The sequence below is a fragment of the Bos grunniens genome, chromosome 13, assembly GCF_055505025.1.
Source record: "Bos grunniens cultivar Pamir isolate PY7600 chromosome 13, Bosgru_T2T1.0, whole genome shotgun sequence".
NCBI classification, from domain to species: Eukaryota; Metazoa; Chordata; class Mammalia; order Artiodactyla; family Bovidae; genus Bos; species Bos grunniens.
Genome location: NC_141177.1, coordinates 31,494,587 through 31,517,348, shown reverse-complemented (window position 1 = coordinate 31,517,348; position 22,762 = coordinate 31,494,587). Strand labels below are relative to the sequence as shown.

Genomic DNA, 22,762 nt, shown 5'->3' with positions numbered 1-22,762 from the left:
CACAACCACATACTTAACTCTGGTGCCTGGTGGAGGAAGAGGCAGCTTTCTGTTCCAGTCCAGGAGGAAACTACCTACGTAGATGGTGATGGGGAGATGGGGCATCAGGCTCCCAGAATAGACCCTTCCTGAGGGATTATCAAGGGTGATTTTGACTCATTTGATTCTGTAAGCAAAAACTATAGTACCTATATTCCAAGTACGGTGGGACTCTGGTATTTCAGTCAGCAATGGGCTGAAAAGCGCTACCTGCGTTGTTTGGAAGGCCAGTGGGAGCTCAGTCTAGGAAGAAGAACTAGACACAGATAACCCAGTGTGAGGGAGATAAAATCCAAAGGGAAAAGAGGAGCTGGCTTACAGTTAGAGCAGTGGTTCTCAGCCCTGGTTGCTCATTAAAGTCACCTGGGGAGCATACCCCAATCTCATGCCAGGCTGTACCCTGGACCAGTTCAATCAGAATCTCTCAGGGTGGGTCCAGGGAGAATCAATAAGAGATTCCAATGAGTAACCAAGGTTGAGAGCTGGTGATGGAGGTGGAGGTGGGGTGGAAAGGCAGGCCGAAAAGTTGCAAGTAATTAAAATCCATAGTGGAGAGGGCTTCCATGCTTTCCCTCAGCCACTGCCATCCACATAATAAGACGGCTGTGGCAGCCCCAGCCACTGCATTCTATCCTCAGGACACTGCCCATAGGGTAGGAGTGTGAAAAAGGCATAACCCTCCCTCCTATCCCAGAAGCCTTCTAAGATTCTTTATGTTCCAACAGCTTAGTGTGGAGAAGAACCTGTAATCCTTTGTGCGCTATTTAGTAATCAGTCTACTAGTCTAACAAATTTATTAAATGAATATTCTTCCAGACAGTAAGTGATTAGTGTTTCAACAACTAATACATGAAAACTTTCAGGTTTAACCACTTAGACAAATTTTCATGCACATATTAATTATTACTTAAATACTTCTAAGAATTTAAACTCCCCACGTGAGTACAGTTGACCAACAACAGGGCGTTGGGTGTACTGGCCCTCAACACAGGTAAATATCTGCCTGTGTAACTTACGGCCAGTCCTCTATCCAAAGTTCCTCCATATCTGTGGTTCTGCATCTGCAGGTTCACTCAACCACAGATTGTGCTGTACCATAGTATTTATGCTGAAAAAAATCACCTCATGAGTGGATTCAAACAGTTCAAACCCATTTTGTTCAAAGGCCAGCTGTATATGAAATTATTTTTAAATACTTTTATACCTTAAAAAGTTGACCAGACACACATGGTTACATTACTGATCGGTATCTGCATTGCTAAAACTGATGATAAACATTTCAGTTCAGTGGATTTACATTTGCTTATTCACTAGCTCTGTTTGTACTTATATTTTTTCCTGAGGGTACAGTTTTCACTTATCCTGAAGCACAAAGGTGATTATTTCAACTGGCGGAGGGTATAAATAACTGGCGGAGGATGGTGATTCAGAACCAGAGACCCATCTGAGTCCTCAACATGTTTTGTGGCTCCTCTTTCATAGATTTTTCCTCTTCTGTCAGGAACTCTAGACTGATGGCTTCAATCAAACCGATAAGTTTTGGGTTTTGTAACCCCTAAATTACACAGTGCTTGTTGTGCTTACAGGTGCCTCATCTTCACAGCCCAGCCCCAGCCCAACAGGTCTGTTTTGAAAGCACTTTGCTCCCAGTAGTTTGGTTCTTTCACAGCTTTTCTTTCTGGGGCCTCATCATGCAGTAGATAGGGTCTTAGATCCCTGACCAGGGATGGACCCTGCGTCCCCTGCAGTGGAAGTGCAGATTCTTAACCACTGGACCAGCAGGGAAGTTCCATAACATTTCTTTTTTAATGCACCTTCAAGGTGTATTGAAAAGCAGTGGTTGGAGAACCATGTAGTAAACTCATCTTTTCAAAGGAGTTGTTTACAAAATTGATCAAAAGTTAAAAAACTATTAAATACTGAGTATGAATGAGGTAGGTTCCCCAGCTGCTGTTGCTGCTGCTAAGTTGCTTTTAGTCATGTCCGACTCTGTGCAACCCCATAGACGGCAGCCCACTAGGCTCCTCTATCCTTGGGATTTTCCAGGCAAGAGTACTGGAGTGGGTTGCCATTTCCTTCTCCAATGCATGAAAGTGAAAAGTGAAAGTGAAGTCGCTCAGTCGTGTCCGACTCTTAGCGACCCAGTGGACTGCAGCCTACCAGGCTCCTCCGTCCATGGGATTTTCCAGGCAAGAGTACTGGAGTGGGGTGCCATTGCCTTCTCCAAGGTTCCCCAGCGAACCACAGTAAATAAAACATGGCCTCATCCACAGGTGGGGGCAGGGCAGTGCTATTAGTATAACAGGGAGATGGTCAGTTATCCAGCCAACAGGTGTGTGGGCTATACTACAAGGGGAGGCCTGGGCTGAGGGGAAGCCAGGTGTACAGAATGTAAAGATTTATGGTTCACTGAGGGACATGGAGCGTTGGGTGAAAAAAAGGGAATGTTGGGGGCAAAGATGAGAGAAGGTGCAAAGGGAGCTTGGGTCCCAGTAGGGAAGAGCTGAGCCCAGACATTTGGGCTATATTTTAATTAGTGTTTTAAATCACTAACTCATTTCTTAAGCCTTTGCAATCTGTGTATCCCACAAATCTTTATTACTCTGTCACCTCCTCCCTCCACACCCCCATTGTACTGCTGGCGGGTACTGCAGCAAGCCTTCACGAGTGTGTGCTCCAGGCACCTCCAGTCCTAAGTCCTGCCCCCAAGATTGGAGATGACTATTCTACCAAAGCTGTGTTTTTCAAACTTTTTTGACAGTATCTCTTACTAAGAAAACCATTTTACATTCAGGACTTGGTACATGTGTGTGTGCATATGTACAGATGATGAGCAAGCTGAAGTTTCACAGTAACCCTTTGCTTATCATGGTTTGATGTATGTTGATATTTGTTTCTCTGTTTTCTTTTTTTTGGCCACCCCGCACCTGTTCTGGCCCATAGCAGAGAAATCCCGGACTCCCAACCCCTAGACCACCAGGGAACTCCCTATTTCTCTATTCTGTTTCACTGCTGATGGTGACTAAATTGATTATATAGCTCATTCACAGATCTCGACCTACAGTTTGAAAAACAGGGTTCTAATGAGCCTGTTCCTTATGTATTGACAGGGCCAAGGAGCAGTATCTGAGTGAAGAGTAGCACATCATATAACTTAAAGTAGTCACAGAGTTGTAACAAAAACAGTGTAAACTACAGTGGGGACATTGAAAAAAATATTTTCCTTGGTTTAGCCTGATATAATGAAAAAAAATATTTTCCTTGGTTTAGCCTGATATAATTTTTGATTAGTCATACATAATTTTTGACTGGTTAATGCAGTATTTTACTACTCATTAAAGGTGAATGTGAAAGGGAACCTCGTAATAGAACCTACCAAATACTGATACCATAACGCTAAGCTTGTTTAAATATAACCCTTTGCATGTAACCTACTAGATTTACTTTGACCAAGTAGTCATTGGAACTTTCTTATATGATTTTACAATTTGACTTAAATTTCTAAAATGATACAAAAAACAAATCCATCATCATCATCATCCCCAAACTAAAACCAGTAGTGTTCCAACTGTATCGTAATTGAGTAACTGAGATAAATACTTCTTTCGTTCTATTTTCTTTATTTCTCATCAGTGAAGTAAATCAAATCACTTTTTGCTGTGCTAAACCCTATAGTAGGTATGTGGACACATACTTGATATCTAGCTTGACAGTTGTCTTGATGCCTTTTTAGTTTGTGCATATTGGATATATGAGAAACGTGGACCCCGAAGGCAGGTAATAAAAAAAAATTTTAACCACCCCTGTACCTATCTGCAATGTTAATGTACAGAGTTTACAGAGAAGACTTTCTGCTGGACAAATTTACCCCAGATTTTACAAAAATTTATTCTGGTAACACTTTTGGAGTTTGCAGGTTTCCATAAAAACTGATTACAAGTTTGGACATGACCATAATTTCCATGATGCAATAATCATTTAAAATACTATTTTGCTTGGAGCTTTAAGAAGGACCAACATGCTTCACAAATAGATGTGAGTACATAAAACTCACTTGAGATGGTGGGTGGGGTGGTGACTTGTATTCTTTTTTACCTATTTCTAAATAACTTGCAATGAGGTTTATATCATATAGGTACAGATAAGTCTCTGTCAGTATAAACAAAACATCAATTATATAAAAACAGAAAAGAAAAATATTACCCAAAAAAATTCCTGGAGAACATAAAAGCATAAGCCATCTTCTATCTTTGGTAAAATGTGCAATTAGTAAAGAATAGTAGTAAAAAGGAGAATACAGTCTAATAATGTTCTTTTATTTTTCCTTTCGCTTTCCATTTTCACGGGCCCAGAGTGTGTGTGTGTGTGTAAACATCATCAGGTTGTAAAAAAACCCATCATACTTGGGTCATCAACATTTCAGTTATAGTTTTATATTGGTCTAGATAACCCCCAAGACTTTTACTGGTCATTCCTAGGAATTTTTGGCACAGATTCAGAGGTTTTTATTTCTTTTATGAAGCAAGCACAGCTAGAAAAAGCTTTATGCAAACATCCAAACTTTAGCATGGATTTGATTGTCTGCTCCCCAGTTTGGCATCTAGAGTTACTGCCCAGTCATTCCAGAGAAGAAGCCCTAGTTCCCTTCTGGATAACTTGGTGGGTAGGTGTGATCCCAAAGGATCACAACCGTCTGCTAATTTGGTAGGTTTTTATTTACATATCTTCAATATCAGCTGAAGATGTTTACAACTGCTTATTGGCCATTTGTATTCTGTGAATGATGTGTGTGTGTGTGTGTGTATAATATATATAAATATTTAAAATATATGCTGGGTTTTTGTTGTGTCATGCAAGATCTTATTTCCTGACCAAGGACTGAAGCTGGGCCCCCTCCTTTGGGAGCTCGGCGTCTTAACCACTAGATCACCAGGGAAGTTCCAATGATATATTTCTATCTTTACCCATTTTTCTAGAGATCCAGGGATTTTGTGGCTTCATTCATCATTTAAAAATGAATGTTGAATGTCTGTTACATGCTTGCATTAGTTTTCTAGTGATGCTGTAACAAATTACCACCAACTTAGTGTTGTAAAATAATACAAATTTATCATCTTATAGTTATGTAGAAATCCAACACAGGTCTTACTGAGCTAAAATCAAGGTAGGGCTGTGTTTGTTTCTGGAGGCTCTTTTCCATCTTTAAGAGGCCACTCATTCCCAGAGCCTCCGTCCTCTATCTGCAAAGCAAGCTATGTTGTATCCCTCAAACCATACTTCCATAGTCACATCTCCCCTGCCATCACCCACCTACTACTTCTACTTTTAAGGACCCTTGTGATTACATACAACTCACCTGGATAATCTGATTTTAAAGTTATTAGAAAACTTCATTCTATCTGCAACCTAAATTCTCTTTTGTCATGTAACCTAAGTTAGTCACAGGTCCTCGGAATTAGGACTTGGACATCTTTACTTACTAGAGTGTTAAGATGGGAATGCTGTGCTGTGTGATGGGAATGTCCGACTCTTTGTGACCCCATGGACTGTAGCCCTCGAGGCTCCTCTGTCCATGGGAATTCTCCAGGCCAGAATACTGAAGTGGGTTGCCATGCCCTCTTCCAGGGGATCTTCCCAACCCAGGGATTGAACCCTGGTCTCCCACATTGCAGGAGGATTCTTTACTATCTAAGACACCAGGGAAGCCCAAAAATACTGGAGTGGGTAGCCTAGCCCTTTTGCAGGGGATCTTCCTCACCCAGAATTGAACCAGGGTCTCCTGCACTGCAGGCGTATTCTTTACCAGCTGAACTACTAGGGAAACCCAAGATGGGAATATGGAATTTTAAATAAAGGATCCTGTCTACATAGACGCTATTAATACAAACTAGTGGAGAAGACAAGTGGTTTATCAATCACATAATTTTCTTCTTTTATCTCATTTGTCAGATTTTGGCATTAAGACTATTCTACCTTTATAAAATAAATTAGCTTTTTTTTTTAATTATAGTTGATTTACAATGTTGTGTTAATTTCTGCTGTACAGCAAAGTGACTCAGCTATATATAGATATGTATATTCTTTTTCTTTTTCAAACTTTAAAGCCGATTAACAATGGTGTGGTAGTTTCAGGTGAACAGTGAAGGGACTCAGCCATACATATACATATGTCCTGCTGCTGCTGCTGCTGCTGCCGCTAAGTCGCTTCAGTTGTGTCCGACTCTGTGCGACCCCATAGACAGCAGCCCACCAGGCTCCCCCGTCCCTGGGATTCTCCAGGCAAGAACACTGGAGTGGGTTGCCATTTCCTTCTCCAGTGCGTGAAAGTGAAAAGTGAAAGTGAAGTCGCTCAGTCGTGTCCGACTCTTAGTGATCCCACGGACTGCAGCCCACCAGGCTCCTCCGTCCATGGGATTTTCCAGGCAAGAGTACTGGAGTGGGATGCCATTGCCTTCTCCGATACATGTGTCCATTCTCCCCCAAACCCCTCTCCCATCCAGGCTGACAAATAACGTTGAGTAGAGTTCCATGTGCTGTACAGTAGTTCCTTGTTATCCATTTTGAATATAGCAGTGTGTACATGACCTTCCCTAACTATTCCTTCTCCCTGGCAACCATAAGTTTGTTTTCTAAGTGTGTGAGTCTCTTTCTGTTTTGTAAGTAAGCTCATCTGTATCATTTGTTTTTAGATTCTACATATAAAGGATGTCATATGATATACCTCCTCTGTCTGACTTACTTCTCTCAGCATGACACTCTCTAGGTCTATCCATGTTGCTGTAAATGGCATTACTTCTTTCTTTTTTGATGGCTGAGTAATATGTTCCACATCTTTATCCATTGCTCTGTTGATGGTCATTTAGGTTGCATGCATGTCTTGGCTATTTATAAACGGTGCTGCAGTGGACACTGGGGTGTATGTATCCTTTAGGATCATGTTTTTCTCCAGATATATTCCCTGGAGTGGGATTGCTGGACCATTACGGTTTATCACAGGATATTGAATATAGTTCCCTCTGATGTACAGTAGGACCTTGTTGTTTATTCATCCTGTATTTAATACTTGCATCTGCTAATCCCAAACTCTCAGTCCTTCCCTCCTTCACCTCCCCCTCCCCTTGGCAACCACAGATCTGTTCTCTATGAGTCTGTTTCTGTTGCGTAGATATATCCATGCATGTCGCATTTTAGATTTCATATATAAATGTCTCTCTGACTTACTGCGCTTAATGTGATAATCTCTGGGTCCACAGAGAGCTTTCCTTCTTTTCCTGTGATTTAGAATGACCTGTTATATAGGTTGGTAGAACTCAGTCTAGAGCTGCTGCTGCTGCTGCTAAGTCGCTTCAGTCATGTCCGACCCTGTGCAACCCCATAGACAGCAGCCTACCAGGCTTCCCCTGTCCCTGGGATTCTCCAGGCAAGAACACTGGAGTGGGTTGCCATTTCCTTTTCCAATGCATGAAAGTGAAAAGTGAAAGTGAAGTTGCTCAGTCGTGTCCGACTCTTAGCGACCTCATGGACTGCAGCCTACCAGGCTCCTCCGTCCATGGGATTTTCCAGGCAGGAGTACTGGAGTGGGGTGCCATTGCCTTCTCCGCAGTCTAGAGCTAGTGCCATTTAAAAGAGTAGATATTTGGGACTTTCCTGGTGGTCCAGTGGTTCTGCACTTCCACTGCAGAAGGAATGGGTTTGATCCCTGGTCAAGGAACTAAGTTCCTACATGACACTTGGCATGGACCCCCCCCCCAAAAAAGGTAGATCTATAACAATGCAATTTGTAGTTATTGATCTCATTAAAAACTACAATCAAAATAGTATTTAAATAACCATTTTTGTATCTGGAAGCTTTAGTTAGTACATTGAAAAAAAGCTTGAAAAGAAAAAGAAAAACATTGAAAAAGAAAAGCTCATTTTATTATAGATAAAATTATTTCATCCTAGAAATCTTTTTTTACTTCAGGCTTGCTTCCGACCCTCCAGGTCTGTATCTTGAGTGCACCTCTTCAGCAAGGCCTTCTACCTTATTCTGAATTGGGATCCCCTGCAATCTCAACTTCTCTTTAGTACTTACCACTTTCTAATTCACTGTGTATTTTACTTATTGTCTCTTCCTACTTGGGTGCAAACTCCATTAGGGCAGGGATTTTTGAGCAAATGTGTAATATTTTAATAGTTTTTCTAAATTTTCAGAGTTTACTCACCTGTTTATTCTTCCAAGCAGACCTCTTTACCTTAAAATAAAGGTTTGTTTTTTTTTTTAAACAAAAGTAACACATGCTTGTTGTAAAAATGCAAACATTACCAAAGTGCCTAGAGTCCTCTCTTCTGCTATGCTCCCAGAAATCCCACCATCTCAAGGTAGCCACTGTTATTAGTTTGGTGTGTATCTGTTCAGGCTTTTCTATGCGTGTACGTATTTACTCTTAAAAATAATAGAAAAATTAAGAGTATAGTGTGTATACATGGTATTCTGCCACTTGCTTTTTTGGACTTGCATTGCATTGTTGCATTGTTATTGATCAATCTTCTACTAATAGAAAAACTTTTTTTTTTTTTTTTTACTATTACAACCATTATGTCAATGACTGGCTTCTTACATCTATCATATAATTTGTGATGGTATGGTATTTCTTCCAGAAATGGAATTGTTGGGTTCAAGGATATAATGCATTTCTCATTTTAATAAATCACCCAATTGTCCTCCCAAAAGACTCCAGTTTATACTCTCAAAAATATTTTATGAGTTCCTATTTTCCTACAGCCTCACCAACATGGAGTTTTAATTTTTGTTAGTCTGATACACCCTCTCTTTTTTTTGGCCTTCCTCATGGTCTGCAGGATTCCCCAACTAGGAATTGAACCCAGGTCCTTGGCAGTGAAAATGGAGTCCTAATCACTGGACCGCCAGGGAATTTTCCTGCTAGTCTGATATACTCTTGTTTTGATCACTTGCTCTTCACCCTATTGGTGAGGCAGAGATTCTCACTTTAGGATTATGGGGATAGCCAAACACAGTACCTGGGACTGAGCAGGTGAGACTGACAACACATATACTCACAGCTCAGGAGAGAACACCACAAGCTACACAGGGCCACAGAGGTGTTGCACTAAGGAACAGAGTGAACAACCAGAGACTATGGGAGGCCAGCTCTGTAGCAGCAAGAGGGTGAGTGCCCCTGGTTCCTGCAGGGGATATGCTTGGCTTTTTAAAATAAATCTGAGGGCTGATAGAGAACTGAGACCCACTACAGTACTCAGAAATAATCTGTACCTCATCCATTTGATAAGGAGGATTGTTTGACTAGGGCCACTTTTGGTTTAGGCCATTGGAGGCCCTCTGGATTTTACCAGATGTCAAGGTAGCACAAAATATTGAATCTTAATGTCAATCTTTCCTAGTTAATTATGAGAGTTCTTATTTTACTTTTGAATGACTTTTTGGCATCTATTTTGATGATTGTTTTTTCTCATTTAAGACAGTTATGGATTAAGTTCTTATACAATAATATCTAATTTTATTTCCTTGATTTGTATTTAGGATCCCCCCACCCCAAACTGATCAGTATGACTGGTTCTTTTTTTGTCCTTCTTCCTTTATTGGGAATTGGTATAAAGGGAATGGTGGCTTCATAAAATGAAATACCATTTTTACTTTTCTGGGCTCTGATAGAAATTTCCAAGGTGAGGATTATCTGATCACTGAAAGTTTGAAAGAATTCTTCCATTAAACCATCTGGGCCTTGAACCTGCTTCGGACATCTTCCTTGGATAGTATTTTCAACATCTTTCTTGTTTTTGTAATTTTATTTCCCAGAAAAGGGTCCACATTATTAAATATCAGAGTTTCCATATGCATTAGAACAGAGTCAGATATGGTATTCTCTTACTTTTCTGGTGTTCCTAAGATGCAAAACCACATTCTTAATGACATAAGAACAGAGAACTATAAAAAGATACTAAGTTGAGATCAAGACAGAGGTAGATGTAAAAACGAAAGGAAACTAAAATGAACAGAATTAAATGTTTTATTAGAGAAAATAGAATACCCTTAACTGTGAAAATTAAATCAGTGATGGTGAAAACCAAAACTTGAGATACTGTCCCCAGGATTTAGAGAAAAGGGACAAAGAGATTTAATTGACAGTGGTAATCCAATGTGATAATTTTAGAGGAGAAAAAAAGTCCAAAACAATCTGTTCATAGAATGGACAAGAACATAACAGAAGAGACCTTTTCTCAGTTGAAAGGAAGACTTTCTGAAAATTTAATAGAAAAATGCCTATACTAAGATTTATACTGGCAAAATGTTTGACTTTTGAGAGTAGAGAAAAGTTCCAACAAGCACCAGGCAATTTGCTCGCCTAAAAGAGACCAACCGAGGTTTGCTACCTTTTTTTGGAGCTACAATATAATTGACATATAATATTAGTTTCAGATGTACTTGCTACTATTTTAAGAGCCGAAGACAATGGGATATGGACAAGAGAATTTTGAGGGGGAAAGTTTGAGATTCAAGAATTCTATAACTAGTTAAGCCACCCTGTGTGTGAGGACAGCAGAAAGGCATTCTCACCTAGGGCTGCTGCTGCTGCTGCTAAGTCACTTCAGTCGTGTCCGACTCTGTGCGACCCCATAGACGGCAGCCCACCGGGCTCCCCTGTCCCTGGGATTCTCCAGGCAAAAACACTGGAGTGGGTTGCCATTTCCTTCTCCAATGCATGAAAGTGAAAAAGTCAAAGTGAAGTCGCTCAGTCGTGTCTGACTCTTAGGACTGCAGCCTACCAGGCTTCTCCATCCATGGGATTTTTGAGGCAAGAGTACTGGAGTGGGGTGCCATTGCCTTCTCCGTCACCTAGGGCAAAGACTTAGAAAAATGTAACATCCTGGAGTTCACTTTGAAATCACTAGTCAAGTTGGGAGATGGGTCTGAAGGAGGAGTAGAAAAATTAGTGCATAAGAAACTGTCGGTGATGTTACCAATTAAATCATTGGCAAAAGCCAAAACGATTGAAAAAGGATTTTGTGTCTTAAAAGTGCAAATAAAAACTGAGTCTGTCATCCTGGATTAAGTGGACAAATATAAGTAGTGTGAGGGCAGCAGGCCAAGAGATGGAAATTTCTCATTACAGAAGAGGAACATAAAAATGAATGCTCTGTCATTGACTTTAATAATTTGTGAAAATAAACTGCATTTTTATTTGATAAACTTAATGGCAACAACCAGAAGAATTAAAAACAGGCTTTCTGCATTACAAATCACTATGGGAGATAAAAGCAAATATGGAAAAATTCAGAAAACAGGAAATAGCCAGAAATAAAAACTATTTAAATAGAATGACAGCTGACCAAACAAATCCTCTGTAACAGTAGAGGTACTATGGATTAAATGCCAACAGAGCAGAGAAACTGCAGTTTTTAGGTCAGATCCTTTGTGCCTCAAAGATTTTGCTAATGCTGAACCCTAGGCCTGGCTTACTTGTCTATCCTATTCAAGGTGAAGGCCTCCGTTCCAGACGGACTTCTTCCCGGCAATCCTCCTGGGCCACCTGGGGCGGAATGAGCACCTCTCTCACAGACCTGGCAACCGTGTGCGAAGCTGGTATTCCATATCAGACACAACCGCCTTTTTCCCTCTCACTATGAAGGGCCAAAGCATCTTGCCAGGTTCGGCCACAGGATGAAGCAGTCAAACCCTGCTCAGTTGTAATGTACGTCTTTTACCTGGTCGCCCTCCCTTCCCTCTACGACAGTGATCCTCCGTGAGAATCAAGTTTCAAACCGGCTCCGATTGCTGATGGAAGGAGTCAAGGACCCTCAAAACCTTACAAATGCCCGCTCACTTCTCCCCTCGCCTGAGCCGGTCTTCCAAGGGCGGTGTCGTATCCACCCCTGATGGCTCGCCCCGCCCCCACCTTGCAGACTAGTAGTAAGGTCTCTAGGTGTCGGCTGGGAAGCCGCGACCCGAAGAGCCGGAGCGAGAGAGGAATAGGGCGCGGAGCTCGGCATCTAGAGCCCCTTCCCCAAGTCAGAGGAGTTGCTCCTTGTAGCCAAAGATGTGGGGTTCAAGAAGGGTCTGTCCTATTGGATTTAAGAGGAGAGACGGGGGCTGAGCCCAAGAGTATAGAGGGTTAACACGGAGTGTGCAGAGGGCTCGGGGCCGGCTCAGAGCGCCCCGAAGGCGGGTGGGTGAACTAGAGGTGTCCCACGCGCGGGCCTGGGCGCAGCGATAAAGGGGTTAAGGCACTGGGCCCCGCCTCAGCCCAGGGATTGGCGAGCTTGGGGGGCGTGGCTGGAGGGCGGACCTGCGTTTGCCGCAGCCGCGGGTGGGCGGGGCCCGGGCGGGGAGCGGGAGGGGCGCGGAGCGCAGCCGGGCCCGCGCCTCGCGCCCCGCCGGGCGGGCTTCTGGCCGCGCCAGCGAGCCGGGCCGGCGGCGCCAGCGCCGAAGACCCCGCGCCGGACCCTGAGGCAGAGAGTAAGTGAGGCAGACCCACCGCGGCGCCCCTCTCGACTCCGACCTTTCGCCTTGCCCGCTACACCGCGAGGCTCTTTCGGTCGGACCCGGAGCTGGGGAGGGGGAGCGTCCCACTGCTGGGATCCCAGGGATGAAGGGAGTGGAGATGAGGCCGATGATGTCATGGATGCTTCGCAGGGCCTGGGGGAAGGTGGCGGCCGGAGGGGGTGCGGCCCGGATTATGTCACCTCTTCCCTCTGCGCCCCGCCCCCCCGGGCCACACGCGTTGGTGAGGAGCTCCAGGAGGTGCAGGAGGGATTTCTCCCACCGCAGAGATCCCCCCGGACACCTCTTCGGGATGGCCTGTGACTGGGGTCTCTATCTGATGGCGCTGCGGGCCGTGGGGGCGAACACCCGCCCCCTACCACCACCCCCCACTCCCGTGTGGGAGGCTCGTGTGTGCGCGCGTGTGTGATCGGGGTGTGTGTGTCGGGGGGGCGCTGTCAGCCCCCTCAGTCCTGAAACACGGGATTTATCAGAGCCAGGATCTAGGGGATCGGCCCCTTCCCCCTTTGTCGCCAAGAGAAGATGAATCTCCCCTCACACATCCCAACCAAGAAGTTCTGGAGACCTCTGCACCCCCTCCCCCAAAGCCCCATAGTGCCCCTGATACATTTTCTCCCTCAATCCTTCCTGGAAGCCCATCCTGATTTTCCTAAAGGGATTCATTGCCTCTTTGCATTGCTTATAACTAGCATTCTCCCACATGCGTTCTCTCTGCATCTCCTCTGAATCAGTGCACAGAGACCCCAAGATTCTGTGGCCTGTTCCCCTCCTGGGGGCACCCACAGGCCAGCCCCAGAATGAAATTTCCCTGGAGTGGCCTGAACCAAGTGCTCCAGGAGCCCTCCCCCTGCGTAGATCAGGGATGCTGTCCTGGGAGGCAGTATTTGGGTTGGTTCTTAAAGGGTGCAGAATGGGCACAGAGAGCTGTGAAGAGATTTTGTGTAGTGTGGAGAGGGACTCAGGTCAAGGGAAATAGGATGAACAGCAGGAGAGTCCTTGGGGGCCCTGCTGCAAGCTGTGGTTCTGAGGGCTGAGAGGAATGCCAGGCATCTACCCATAATACATTCACTTCTTAAGATTCCTGTAAGGTAGGTGTGAGAACTCAAAGTGGAATAACCTGCATGCAATTCCACCCCTAATCAGTTGAACTGGGATTTCCACTTGGAGCTGATACCTCCGTAAGTGTCTATATTGCACCTGGTGCAAAAAAATTTGGGCAAAGCATGGACAAGATTGGCTTTGTCCTTTATAAAGAGTCTCTTAGTAGCTGCACAGGGGAGGGAGTGCAGAACAAGAAAGAGCAGTGAGAAGCCCCCAGCAAGGATGCTGGCAGGAGGGGCTGTTAAGATCTTTAGGGGGTGAATGGGCTGAGCTTGGGGCTCTGAGACCCCAAGGGAAAGGTATAGTTTACTAGCTTTGGGAGGGACACACATGTGGAGGGGCTGGGTGGTCACTATAGGATGGAAGGACCTGCCCATCTAACTCCCAGGTATAGTCTATTTGCCCCCTTCGTGACCGCTAATTCTTTGTGTAACGTCCCAGGCACTGAGGGTGGATAGGACAGAAATAGAGGCAGACTCAGGCAACAGGCTGTCATCCCAGGTTGTTGAGCTAATGCCATGAGGTTGTCTTTGCAGACCATACTCAGCTACCTGGGCTAGTTTAGGACCCTGACCCACAAATGAAACTCAAACCCTTCCTCTGGACTCAGTTTCTGCCTATCAGGGAGATATATGCCCTTCCTTGTCTTGCCAGTCCCTGCTGGAGGTTTGTAGAAAGAAGTTGCAGCAGTCTGAGCTTGGGAGAGGCAAGGGGCAGAGAACACTTGCATGGGGTTGACAGTAATAGGTTAGAATTATAATAAGCTCTTCAAGGAGTGAGGCTCCAAGGAGGGTTGCAGTGGGTTGGTGGTCAATGATTCCCAGAGAAAGACCACAAGGATAGGAGGCTCAGGAAACAGTTTTGGGACCTCATTTCCATCCATCCAGGACTCTGGGCACCCAGGCCTTCAGGGGACCACACACAATCCAGGGAAACCATAGGGCAGGGTGGCATATGATCAGCCCCAATCTATGGTCAGAGTCTCCTTTCCTGGATCTCAGGGAAGGTAGTATTGCATATTTGTACTGCACCTTACAGTTTGCAAAGCACCTTCCTAGACATTATCCTCTCACTTTCATGACCTGAGGTTTGCTCCTGCCCACACCCAGGCTTCTGGTGGAACCCCCTTGCCTAGTTTTCTCATCTCACTATTGACACCTTCTTTTAGCATATAACCACACTCAGGTTTCTACCATGTTAAATTCTAAAATTAGAAAAGAGCCCTTGGATTCCAAACCACCTTAAATTACTGCCTTCTCAAAAGAGAAGGGAACTCTTTCCCTCCAGACCCCCACCTCCCCCCACTCCTGCAGTCTGGTTCTGCTTTGCACCGCTTTCCCAAAATCATTCTCTCATAGGCACCAGTGATGTTTCCACCTGCCAAATTCAGGGCACCCTCTCCAATCCCAATTTTACGAATAAGCCCCTTTGTTAACTCCAGGAGTGCCCTTACCTTCTTGAAGCATACTCCATCTTGGTCTTCAGGGCCTGCCTTCTGGTCTTCTTCCTGCTCTCACTTCTCCACCCAGGCTTCAGGGGCTCTGCCACTGGAGCTCCATGCTGGACCCCACCCACATCACGCTTGAACGCTCATGATCTAAGTCTCTCTTTCTATCTGATACCTGAGAGATATCTTTCTCTGGTCTTCCTCAAAGCACCCATTTTCAAAAACAAAAAAGCACCCCTTTCCCCACACATTCTCCTGTCATGTTAAGGGTGTCATACCCATCCTGGTGTCCCAGTCCAGACACCTCCCTTGCCCCACCCCCGGACCCCATCTGTATGATGTTTAGTCAGTTCTTCCTCCCTGACCAGATCGTCCCACTGTTTCTAAGCCTCAGAACACCCAGCCTTCACCCTTTTGACTCCCCAGCTGCTCCTTCCAGAGATGGCAAGAGAAGGGAGTCATGTTTAGGCTGGGAGGGGGATATTATATCTCCATATTTCTGTTCATTATCGGTGAGCAGAGCATCAAGATTTTGGCAGCAGCACCTAGGGCACCAGATGAAAGTAGGCACTCACTTTCACCTGCACTTGCACTTCAATTGGACCCTCTCTTGCCTTACTCTATGTTTCAGCTTTGTGGGACGTGTGTAACCAGTTAGCTTAAGGAAAGAAGGTGGTAAATGCCTGTTCTCCACACCTGGTGGGGGGGGGCAGAGATGCTGATAGAATGGAATTTTACAAAAGTGGTGCTGACTGGTTTGTGGGAGTTTTCCAACGACTTCGGGCTGTAATTCCAGGCGTGGCCAGAAGACACCTGAAAGGCAAAGAGTTTTGTTTGGTTCCCCTGGTCTGGGACCCGATAGCCTCAACACAGCATTAGAAGTGGGCATCTGGGTAGAAGACAGTTTGAAACAGCACTCAAGGGGCCCAGGACTGCCACCTGTACCCCTTCATCTTAGCAGACAAGGAAGACAGGGTTCAAAGGACTGAAGGGCGCCCCCTGCCATTTTTGGCACTTGTATGAGCGTCTGCTCGCGGCCGGCACTGCCTGCAGCCCCTGTCCGGCTGAACATGAGGCTTTCTGGGGCAGGTGTTCCTTTGGTACGGACTTGAGACAAAGGAACCAGGAAACAGGGCCTTCCAGAGCACAGGTAACCCGAGGCTCTGCTGTGGGCCAGCCTTGGGGGAGGGGGACGCACGCCCACTGAAGGGCTCCGAGGAATTATCGGTGAACTGAGCAGGGTCAAGGTCCACAAGGAGCGGGGGAGGGGAGTAATCCAGGAAGTCTTCCCGAGGGCAGTGAATTCTTGGAGGGGTTCTGCAGGCGCGGAATCCTGGGCGCCGTTGGGCGCCGAGGCTCCGCCCCTGCCCCCGCCCACCTGTGGGAACCGCAGGCCAGGAGGGAGGTACGGCAGGCGTCCTCCGCAGCCAGCGCTGCGTCCTCTGCCCCGGCTTCAACCAGCCCCGGGGCCTCTGCCGAGGTACTGACCATGGGGAGGGGAACCTCTCGTGCCAGACCCCCATGCGTGCAAGTTGGGAAGACCTCTGGAAGGGCCCCCTGCTACACGCTGCAACCGCGGTCCCCGGCCGTCCGCGAGGGGTGGTGCATGTCCTAGGTGGCCCAGATGCGCGCCGCCCAGGCAGCTACCGCCCACCCTACCCCCAATACCTCCGTCCTGTCCCGCTCCCGCTGCCCTGGGGTTCCTGGCACGCGGCAGCTCTGCGAGGTAGGTCCTCCATTCCTCCCATTTCGCAGAGGAGAAAACTGCAGTCCGGGATGGCTCAGTCGGCCGGTCCAAAGTCGCGTAGCTGGTTCGTGCCGAGCTGCGAGAGTGAGGCACATGGCCCCTGCAGACCGGGCCTCGGAGGGTCCCAGGCTTGAGGCCCCATCGGCCCCCCACCCCCTTGGAGAGGCAAGGAGAGGATCCTGCGCCGGTAGTGAGCCTCCACTTCTGTCCTTGATTGCAACACCCTAGGTTAGGGGACCGGGAAGGACTCCAATCCACAATTTTTGGATAGGGGTGGGTTTCCCTCACTTAAGTTCTGAGGTCCCCTATTGAATGCAGGTACTGCTGTCCCCTTCCCAGCCCATGAGATTGGGATATAGGAGTCCAGACCCAGAGTAAAGGATAGCTGAGTTCTGAGGTTGCAGTGAAGAATTGGGGGTCGGTGGGTCACTGAGTCTGGGGGGCAGACCCACGATGAAGCTGGGTCTGAGGTGGGAGTTGAAGAGTGGAATACTGAGTATAGATAGCAAAGGGAGGAGGGTAGGTGTATGGTCCCTAGGGGTTGGGCTTTGTCAGGTGTACAACGGGCAGCCCCTATTACCAAGTTGTCCTTATTTCCCCAGCCCCATTCCTTTACCTTGACTGTGTGGGGACTCCTGGGCCCACTATAAGGAAGGAGACACTGAAAGGCAGGTTCAGCTGGTGCTGGGTCAGGCTTGGATGGGGTGGTGGGAGTGGGGGTGGGACTGATCTCTCTCTGCTTTCCTACTTGTGCCCACAGTGCCCCCCTGGCTTAGTCATGGCGAAGCTGGAGACACTGCCTGTGCGTGCTGACCCAGGGCGAGATCCTCTCCTGGCCTTCGCCCCTCGGCCCTCTGAGCTCGGACCCCCAGACCCTCGCCTGGCCATGGGCAGTGTGGGCAGTGGAGTGGCCCACACCCAGGAGTTTGCCATGAAAAGTGTGGGCACCCGCACGGGGGGTGGGGGCAACCAGGGCAGTTTCCCTGGTCCCCGTAGCAGTGGGGTCAGCAGGGAGAGGCCAGGCCGCTACCCCTCAGAGGACAAGGCTCTCGCCAATTCACTCTACCTCAATGGCGAGCTACGGGGCAGCGACCACACGGATGTCTGCGGCAACGTGGTGGGCAGCAGCGGCGGCAGCAGCAGCAGTGGCGGCAGTGATAAGGCCCCACCACAATATCGTGAGCCCAGCCACCCGCCCAAGCTCCTGGCCGCCTCTGGCAAGCTAGACCAGGTCAGTCCTCACGGCCATTTTCTGGGGATAGGTGGCAACACAGAGAAGAGGGTGAAGCGGGCCTTCTTGGATGTTTTTGAGCTTTAGGGACTGAGATAGAAGGTGGATTGGGGAGCCTTGGGGGTCAAGTCCAGCTGGTGGGCCTTGGGTGGAGAATTGGCTGTGAGGGGGGCAGGTGGTGAACATAAGGTAAGATTCCAGCCATGAGAGACTCCCAGGATGGAGGTCCAGTGGGGGTGGAGGTGGGGCTGGACAAGTCTAGATCAGAGGGAAAGACTGGGGCCAAGGCTAAGGCCCCATCCTGATGCCTACTCCCTCTTCCTTGCTTTTGTGCAGTGCTCAGAGCCACTAGTTCGGCCTTCGGCCTTCAAGCCTGTTGTACCCAAGAACTTCCACTCCATGCAGAACTTGTGTCCCCCACAGACCAACGGGACCCCTGAGGGACGACAGGGCCCTGGTGGCCTCAAGGGTGGACTGGACAAGTCTCGGACCATGACCCCAGCGGGCGGGGGTGGGAGCGGCCTCTCAGACTCAGGCCGGAACTCACTCACAAGCCTGCCCACCTACAGTTCCAGCTATAGCCAGCACCTGGCACCCCTCAGTGCCTCCACCAGCCACATCAACCGCATTGGCACTGCCAGCTATGGTAGTGGCAGTGGTGGTGGCAGCAGTGGTGGTGGGTCGGGCTACCAGGACCTGGCAACGTCCGACAGTGGGCGGGCCTCCAGCAAGAGTGGGTCATCCTCATCCATGGGGCGACCAGGTCACCTGGGATCAGGGGAGGGTGGAGGAGGAGGCCTGCCATTTACGGCCTGCTCACCACCTTCGCCCAGTGCTCTGATCCAGGAGCTAGAGGAGCGGCTGTGGGAGAAGGAGCAGGAGGTGGCAGCTCTGCGGCGTAGCCTGGAGCAGAGCGAGGCGGCGGTGGCTCAGGTGCTGGAGGAGCGTCAGAAGGCCTGGGAGCGTGAGCTGGCTGAGCTGCGGCAGGGCTGCAGTGGCAAGCTGCAGCAGGTGGCCCGGCGCGCCCAGCGTGCCCAGCAAGGCCTGCAGCTACAGGTGCTGCGGCTGCAGCAGGACAAGAAGCAGCTACAGGAGGAGGCAGCCCGGCTGATGCGGCAGCGGGAAGAGCTTGAGGACAAGGTTGCCGCCTGCCAGAAGGAACAGGCCGACTTCCTGCCCCGGATGGAGGAAACTAAGTGGGAGGTGCAGACTGGGGCGTGGGCATCTCCCTGTGTCCCCTTCTTCTGTCTCTCTGGAGAAAACCAGAGTAGCAGCCCACAATTATCACAAGGGGAGTGAAGATTGCGGCCGCATCAGTTGGCAGTGTCTGTGAGGACCAGAGCAGTCCCAGGCCCTGTGAGATTAGCCATGTCATCCCGAGTCTGAGGAGGGGACCCTGCATTGTCATTTCTGCCGTGATGAGCTGACCCTGAGCCCTGGGGCAGCTTGATGCCCTGGGGCTGGATATGGGGGCTAGAGTAGGGGTAAGCAGAGTTCTGCTTTCCCCCTGACTTCTCTTCTCATCTGCCCCTGCCAGGTATGCCAGAAGGCTGGGGAGATTTCCCTTCTGAAGCAGCAGCTGAAGGACTCGCAGGCGGACGTGTCCCAGAAGCTGAGTGAGATTGTTGGGTTGCGCTCACAGCTGCGGGAGGGCCGGGCCTCCCTGCGGGAGAAGGAGGAGCAGCTGCTCAGCCTGAGGGACTCCTTCAGCAGCAAACAGGCCAGCCTGGAGCTGGGTGAGGGAGAGCTGCCCTCTGCCTGCCTCAAGCCGGCGCTGACCCCAGTGGACCCGGCTGAGCCACAGGATGCACTGGCCACCTGCGAGAGCGATGAGGCTAAGATGCGCCGTCAGGCTGGGGTGGCAGCTGCCGCTTCCTTGGTTTCCTTGGATGGGGAGGCGGATGCTGGTGGGGAGAGTGGGACGAGGGCCCTGCGGCGGGAGGTGGGGCGGCTGCAGGCTGAGCTGGCAGCTGAGCGGCGAGCCCGGGAGCGCCAGGGTGCCAGCTTTGCAGAGGAGCGCCGAGTGTGGCTGGAGGAGAAGGAGAAGGTCATCGAGTACCAGAAGCAGCTGCAGCTGAGTTATGTGGAGATGTACCAGCGGAACCAGCAGCTGGAGCGCCGGCTGCGAGAGCGAGGGGCTGCGGGAGGTGCCAGCACACCTACACCCCAACATGGGGAGGAGAAGAAAGCCTGGACCCCTTCCCGCCTTGAGCGCATCGAGTCCACAGAAATATAGTCCCCTACCTGGGCATGTGGCCTTTTGACAAATACCCAGTCAAAGGCCAGAGTCCCCAGTATCCTCTTCCCTGCCATCTCTTTTCCCCATGTCCCCTGAATCCCCAGACCAAAGAGGTTCTCAAAGCAGCTGTGACCAGGCCCCTCCCCTCCCCTCACTGGGTGCCTCCCAGCTCTACCACTGCCCCACTAGGCAGCCCACTCAACCCTCCTCCCAAGGAGGAAATAGGGGGAGGGCAGAGTGATGGGCTGAGGGTCCAGGCAGCAGGGGAACTTGGGCTCCTTTTCTTGGCGCTCCCTTGTTGGAGAGGTGGCAGGCCTTGCAGAGCCATGAGGTGCCCAGCCCCTTGGTGGGTCTGGGCTGCTACTGTCGGCCACCCTGTGTCCAGAGATGCTCTCTGTACCAATCTCCTAGGCCATGTAGCCTGAGGGGGACTGTGTGGGGTCTGCCAAAGCTGACACTGGGCTCCTGGCCTCCCTCTTTCCTGCACTCTTCTCCCTCCCTGGGCAGATTGGCAGGACACGTGGGAGCAGATGGCCTGCCTGCTGTTGAGAGGGCTACCTGCCTAGCCCCTCCCTGCCAAGGTCTACAGCCTGGGCTAGTCCTGAGTGTGTGTCTATATGTTTATGTGGAGGAGGTAAGGGCTGAGGCTGGAGGCTTGGTACCCAGGGAAGATCTGCTGTCCTGTTCTTGGAAAGGGTCACCTGGAGGCTTCTTAGCTCTACCCTCACCCCTCTGACCAGGATCCTGTAGGACAACAGCCCCATTTGCTTGGCTGACCCCACACCCAGGGCCACTATCCAGCTCTAACTACAGTTATTAAGTGCCACCTGCCTCTCAGGCACTCCCCTCATCAAGTTTCTGAGGTCCTATGAGTGTCTGTGATGTCTTCCTATGTCTTCCCACTTGATTCCCTCAGCCACCTTCTGCTTTCGTGCTCAGCCTACTGCTTTCATGCTCAGAACATCATTGTCCTAGGCCACCTCTTCCCCTAAACCTCACCTTTTCTTCCAGTAGAAAACTCTGCTTGATCTTTGGTGCACTGCCCACTTCCTAGCTCCTTTGGGCCCAAGCCTGAGCCCAAGGCCCTTGTTTTGGGGGGTGGGGGGGTAACTATGATTGCTCTTGAAGAGCAAGGCTGAACTGAGAGAATCACTGACCCCTGGGTCCAAGAGGCCTGAGGTAGCCCAGTGTTTGCCCAGGGTAGTCCTGGCATGGCCATTAGTGGGGGTTGGGGCAGCCAGTCACTTCCTCCTCTGGGGGCCCTCTTAGAGTCCATCTCCCAAAGTAAGAAGGGAAAGGCAAATTTCTAACACACCAGCAATAAAAATCGGAGGAGGTTTGGCCCTCAGCCCTTGTATTTTTCTTTTAACTCTCTCCTTCCCACCCCCAAGACTGGGTTTGTGGGGCAGGCTGGAGGGAGCTGGCAACTACTGTGAGCAATCCCCCGACCCCTGACCAGCCTCCTCTCATGACTGGTGACTGTTTAACGAGCTGTGCACCCCACACACAAACAGGAGTGCCCTTGTGGCCTCTGTTCTGCACAGCCCCTTCTGGTGCCCCTTACCAGTTCTCTGAGCTGGGTGGGGGGCTGTCCTGGCAATCACTGCCCATTCCACTCACCCTTCATTGCACCGGCCCCAGAACCTGGGCCTGGGCCAGAGGGGCAGGAGGAAGAGGAGGCATTAGTATGAAAAAAAAAATTAAAAAGTAGAAAAAAATGAACAGACTCAGCTTTGGGATTTCCAACCACAAAAGAAATTATATATAAATATATATAAATATATATCTCTACCATATGTGATGGAAAGACTTCGTTTTCTTTTCCCAAAGAAATAAAATGGAGAAAGCCTCTTGAGTGGCACTTTTTTGGCATGCTTGTGTCTGCAGGTGTGGGAGGTGAGGCTGGGTGAGGGGAGTGTGGAGGGCAAAGCTGGAATAAACACTCCAGAGGAGACATGAGACCGGAGGTGCTCACTGGGCCATGCCAGGAGGTTGGATCAAAGACCAATCTCCTCCATGTTGTCCAGGAAGAGTAGTGCTCCCACTTTTCTGCCTGAAGGGGCTTTCTCTTCAGTTCAGACTTGCCAAAAGGGTTTCCAGCTAGTTCCAGCTCAGAACTTGGACACTAGACTGTTGGTCAGAAGGAAGGTGATGCAGGACAGTCTGGAGCATCCTGATTAGCCCACGTGTGAGGGCAGAACATATAGATATGAAGGCTAAAAATCAGTTTGTAATTAGTAGTGTGGCTCCAAAGACAGAAGGGACCCACGTGTGCTTCAAGTGCTTCAAGCATGTTTATAATTCCTTTGGTTAGGCTCACAAAGCTCCTCAATTAATGTACTCTGCCACAAGTAACACAACCTGATTTACAGGACCTCAAAGAGTGGTTTATTTTTCTTCACCTGATACAGTCTGGACATAAGTATGCTCTAAGTGTC

At 48.8% G+C, this 22,762-nt stretch overlaps 1 protein-coding gene across 8 annotated transcripts; it reads left to right on the top strand.

Moving 5' to 3' along the window:
- Positions 1–12,374: 12,374 nt before the first annotated feature.
- On the top strand, positions 12,375–22,185 carry LZTS3 (leucine zipper tumor suppressor family member 3). 8 transcript variants are annotated; one of them, XM_086333240.1, is made up of 5 exons: positions 12,375–12,514; positions 16,863–17,019; positions 17,615–18,085; positions 18,422–19,288; positions 19,623–22,185. In XM_086333240.1, the coding sequence occupies exons 2-5, from the start codon at positions 16,948–16,950 to the stop codon at positions 20,319–20,321; spliced, it is 2,109 nt and encodes a 702-aa protein (XP_086189366.1). In that variant the 5' UTR covers positions 12,375–12,514; positions 16,863–16,947; the 3' UTR covers positions 20,322–22,185. The 8 variants fall into 8 exon arrangements, with proteins under 8 accessions (XP_086189366.1, XP_086189367.1, XP_086189368.1 ...); XM_086333241.1 differs by having other exon boundaries at positions 16,863–17,041; XM_086333242.1 differs by having other exon boundaries at positions 12,377–12,514; positions 16,863–17,082.
- Positions 22,186–22,762: the final 577 nt, after the last annotated feature.

Excerpts from the sequence above, each read along its gene's own strand:
- LZTS3 (XM_086333239.1), top strand. The coding sequence starts at position 16,732 with ATGCGCGCCGCCCAGGCAGCTACCGCCCACCCTACCCCCAATACCTCC. Across the intron at positions 16,834-17,614 it reads GCACGCGGCAGCTCTGCGAG|TGCCCCCCTGGCTTAGTCAT; the intron begins GTAGGTCCTCCA and ends TTGTGCCCACAG. Across the intron at positions 19,289-19,622 it reads TGGAGGAAACTAAGTGGGAG|GTATGCCAGAAGGCTGGGGA; the intron begins GTGCAGACTGGG and ends TGCCCCTGCCAG.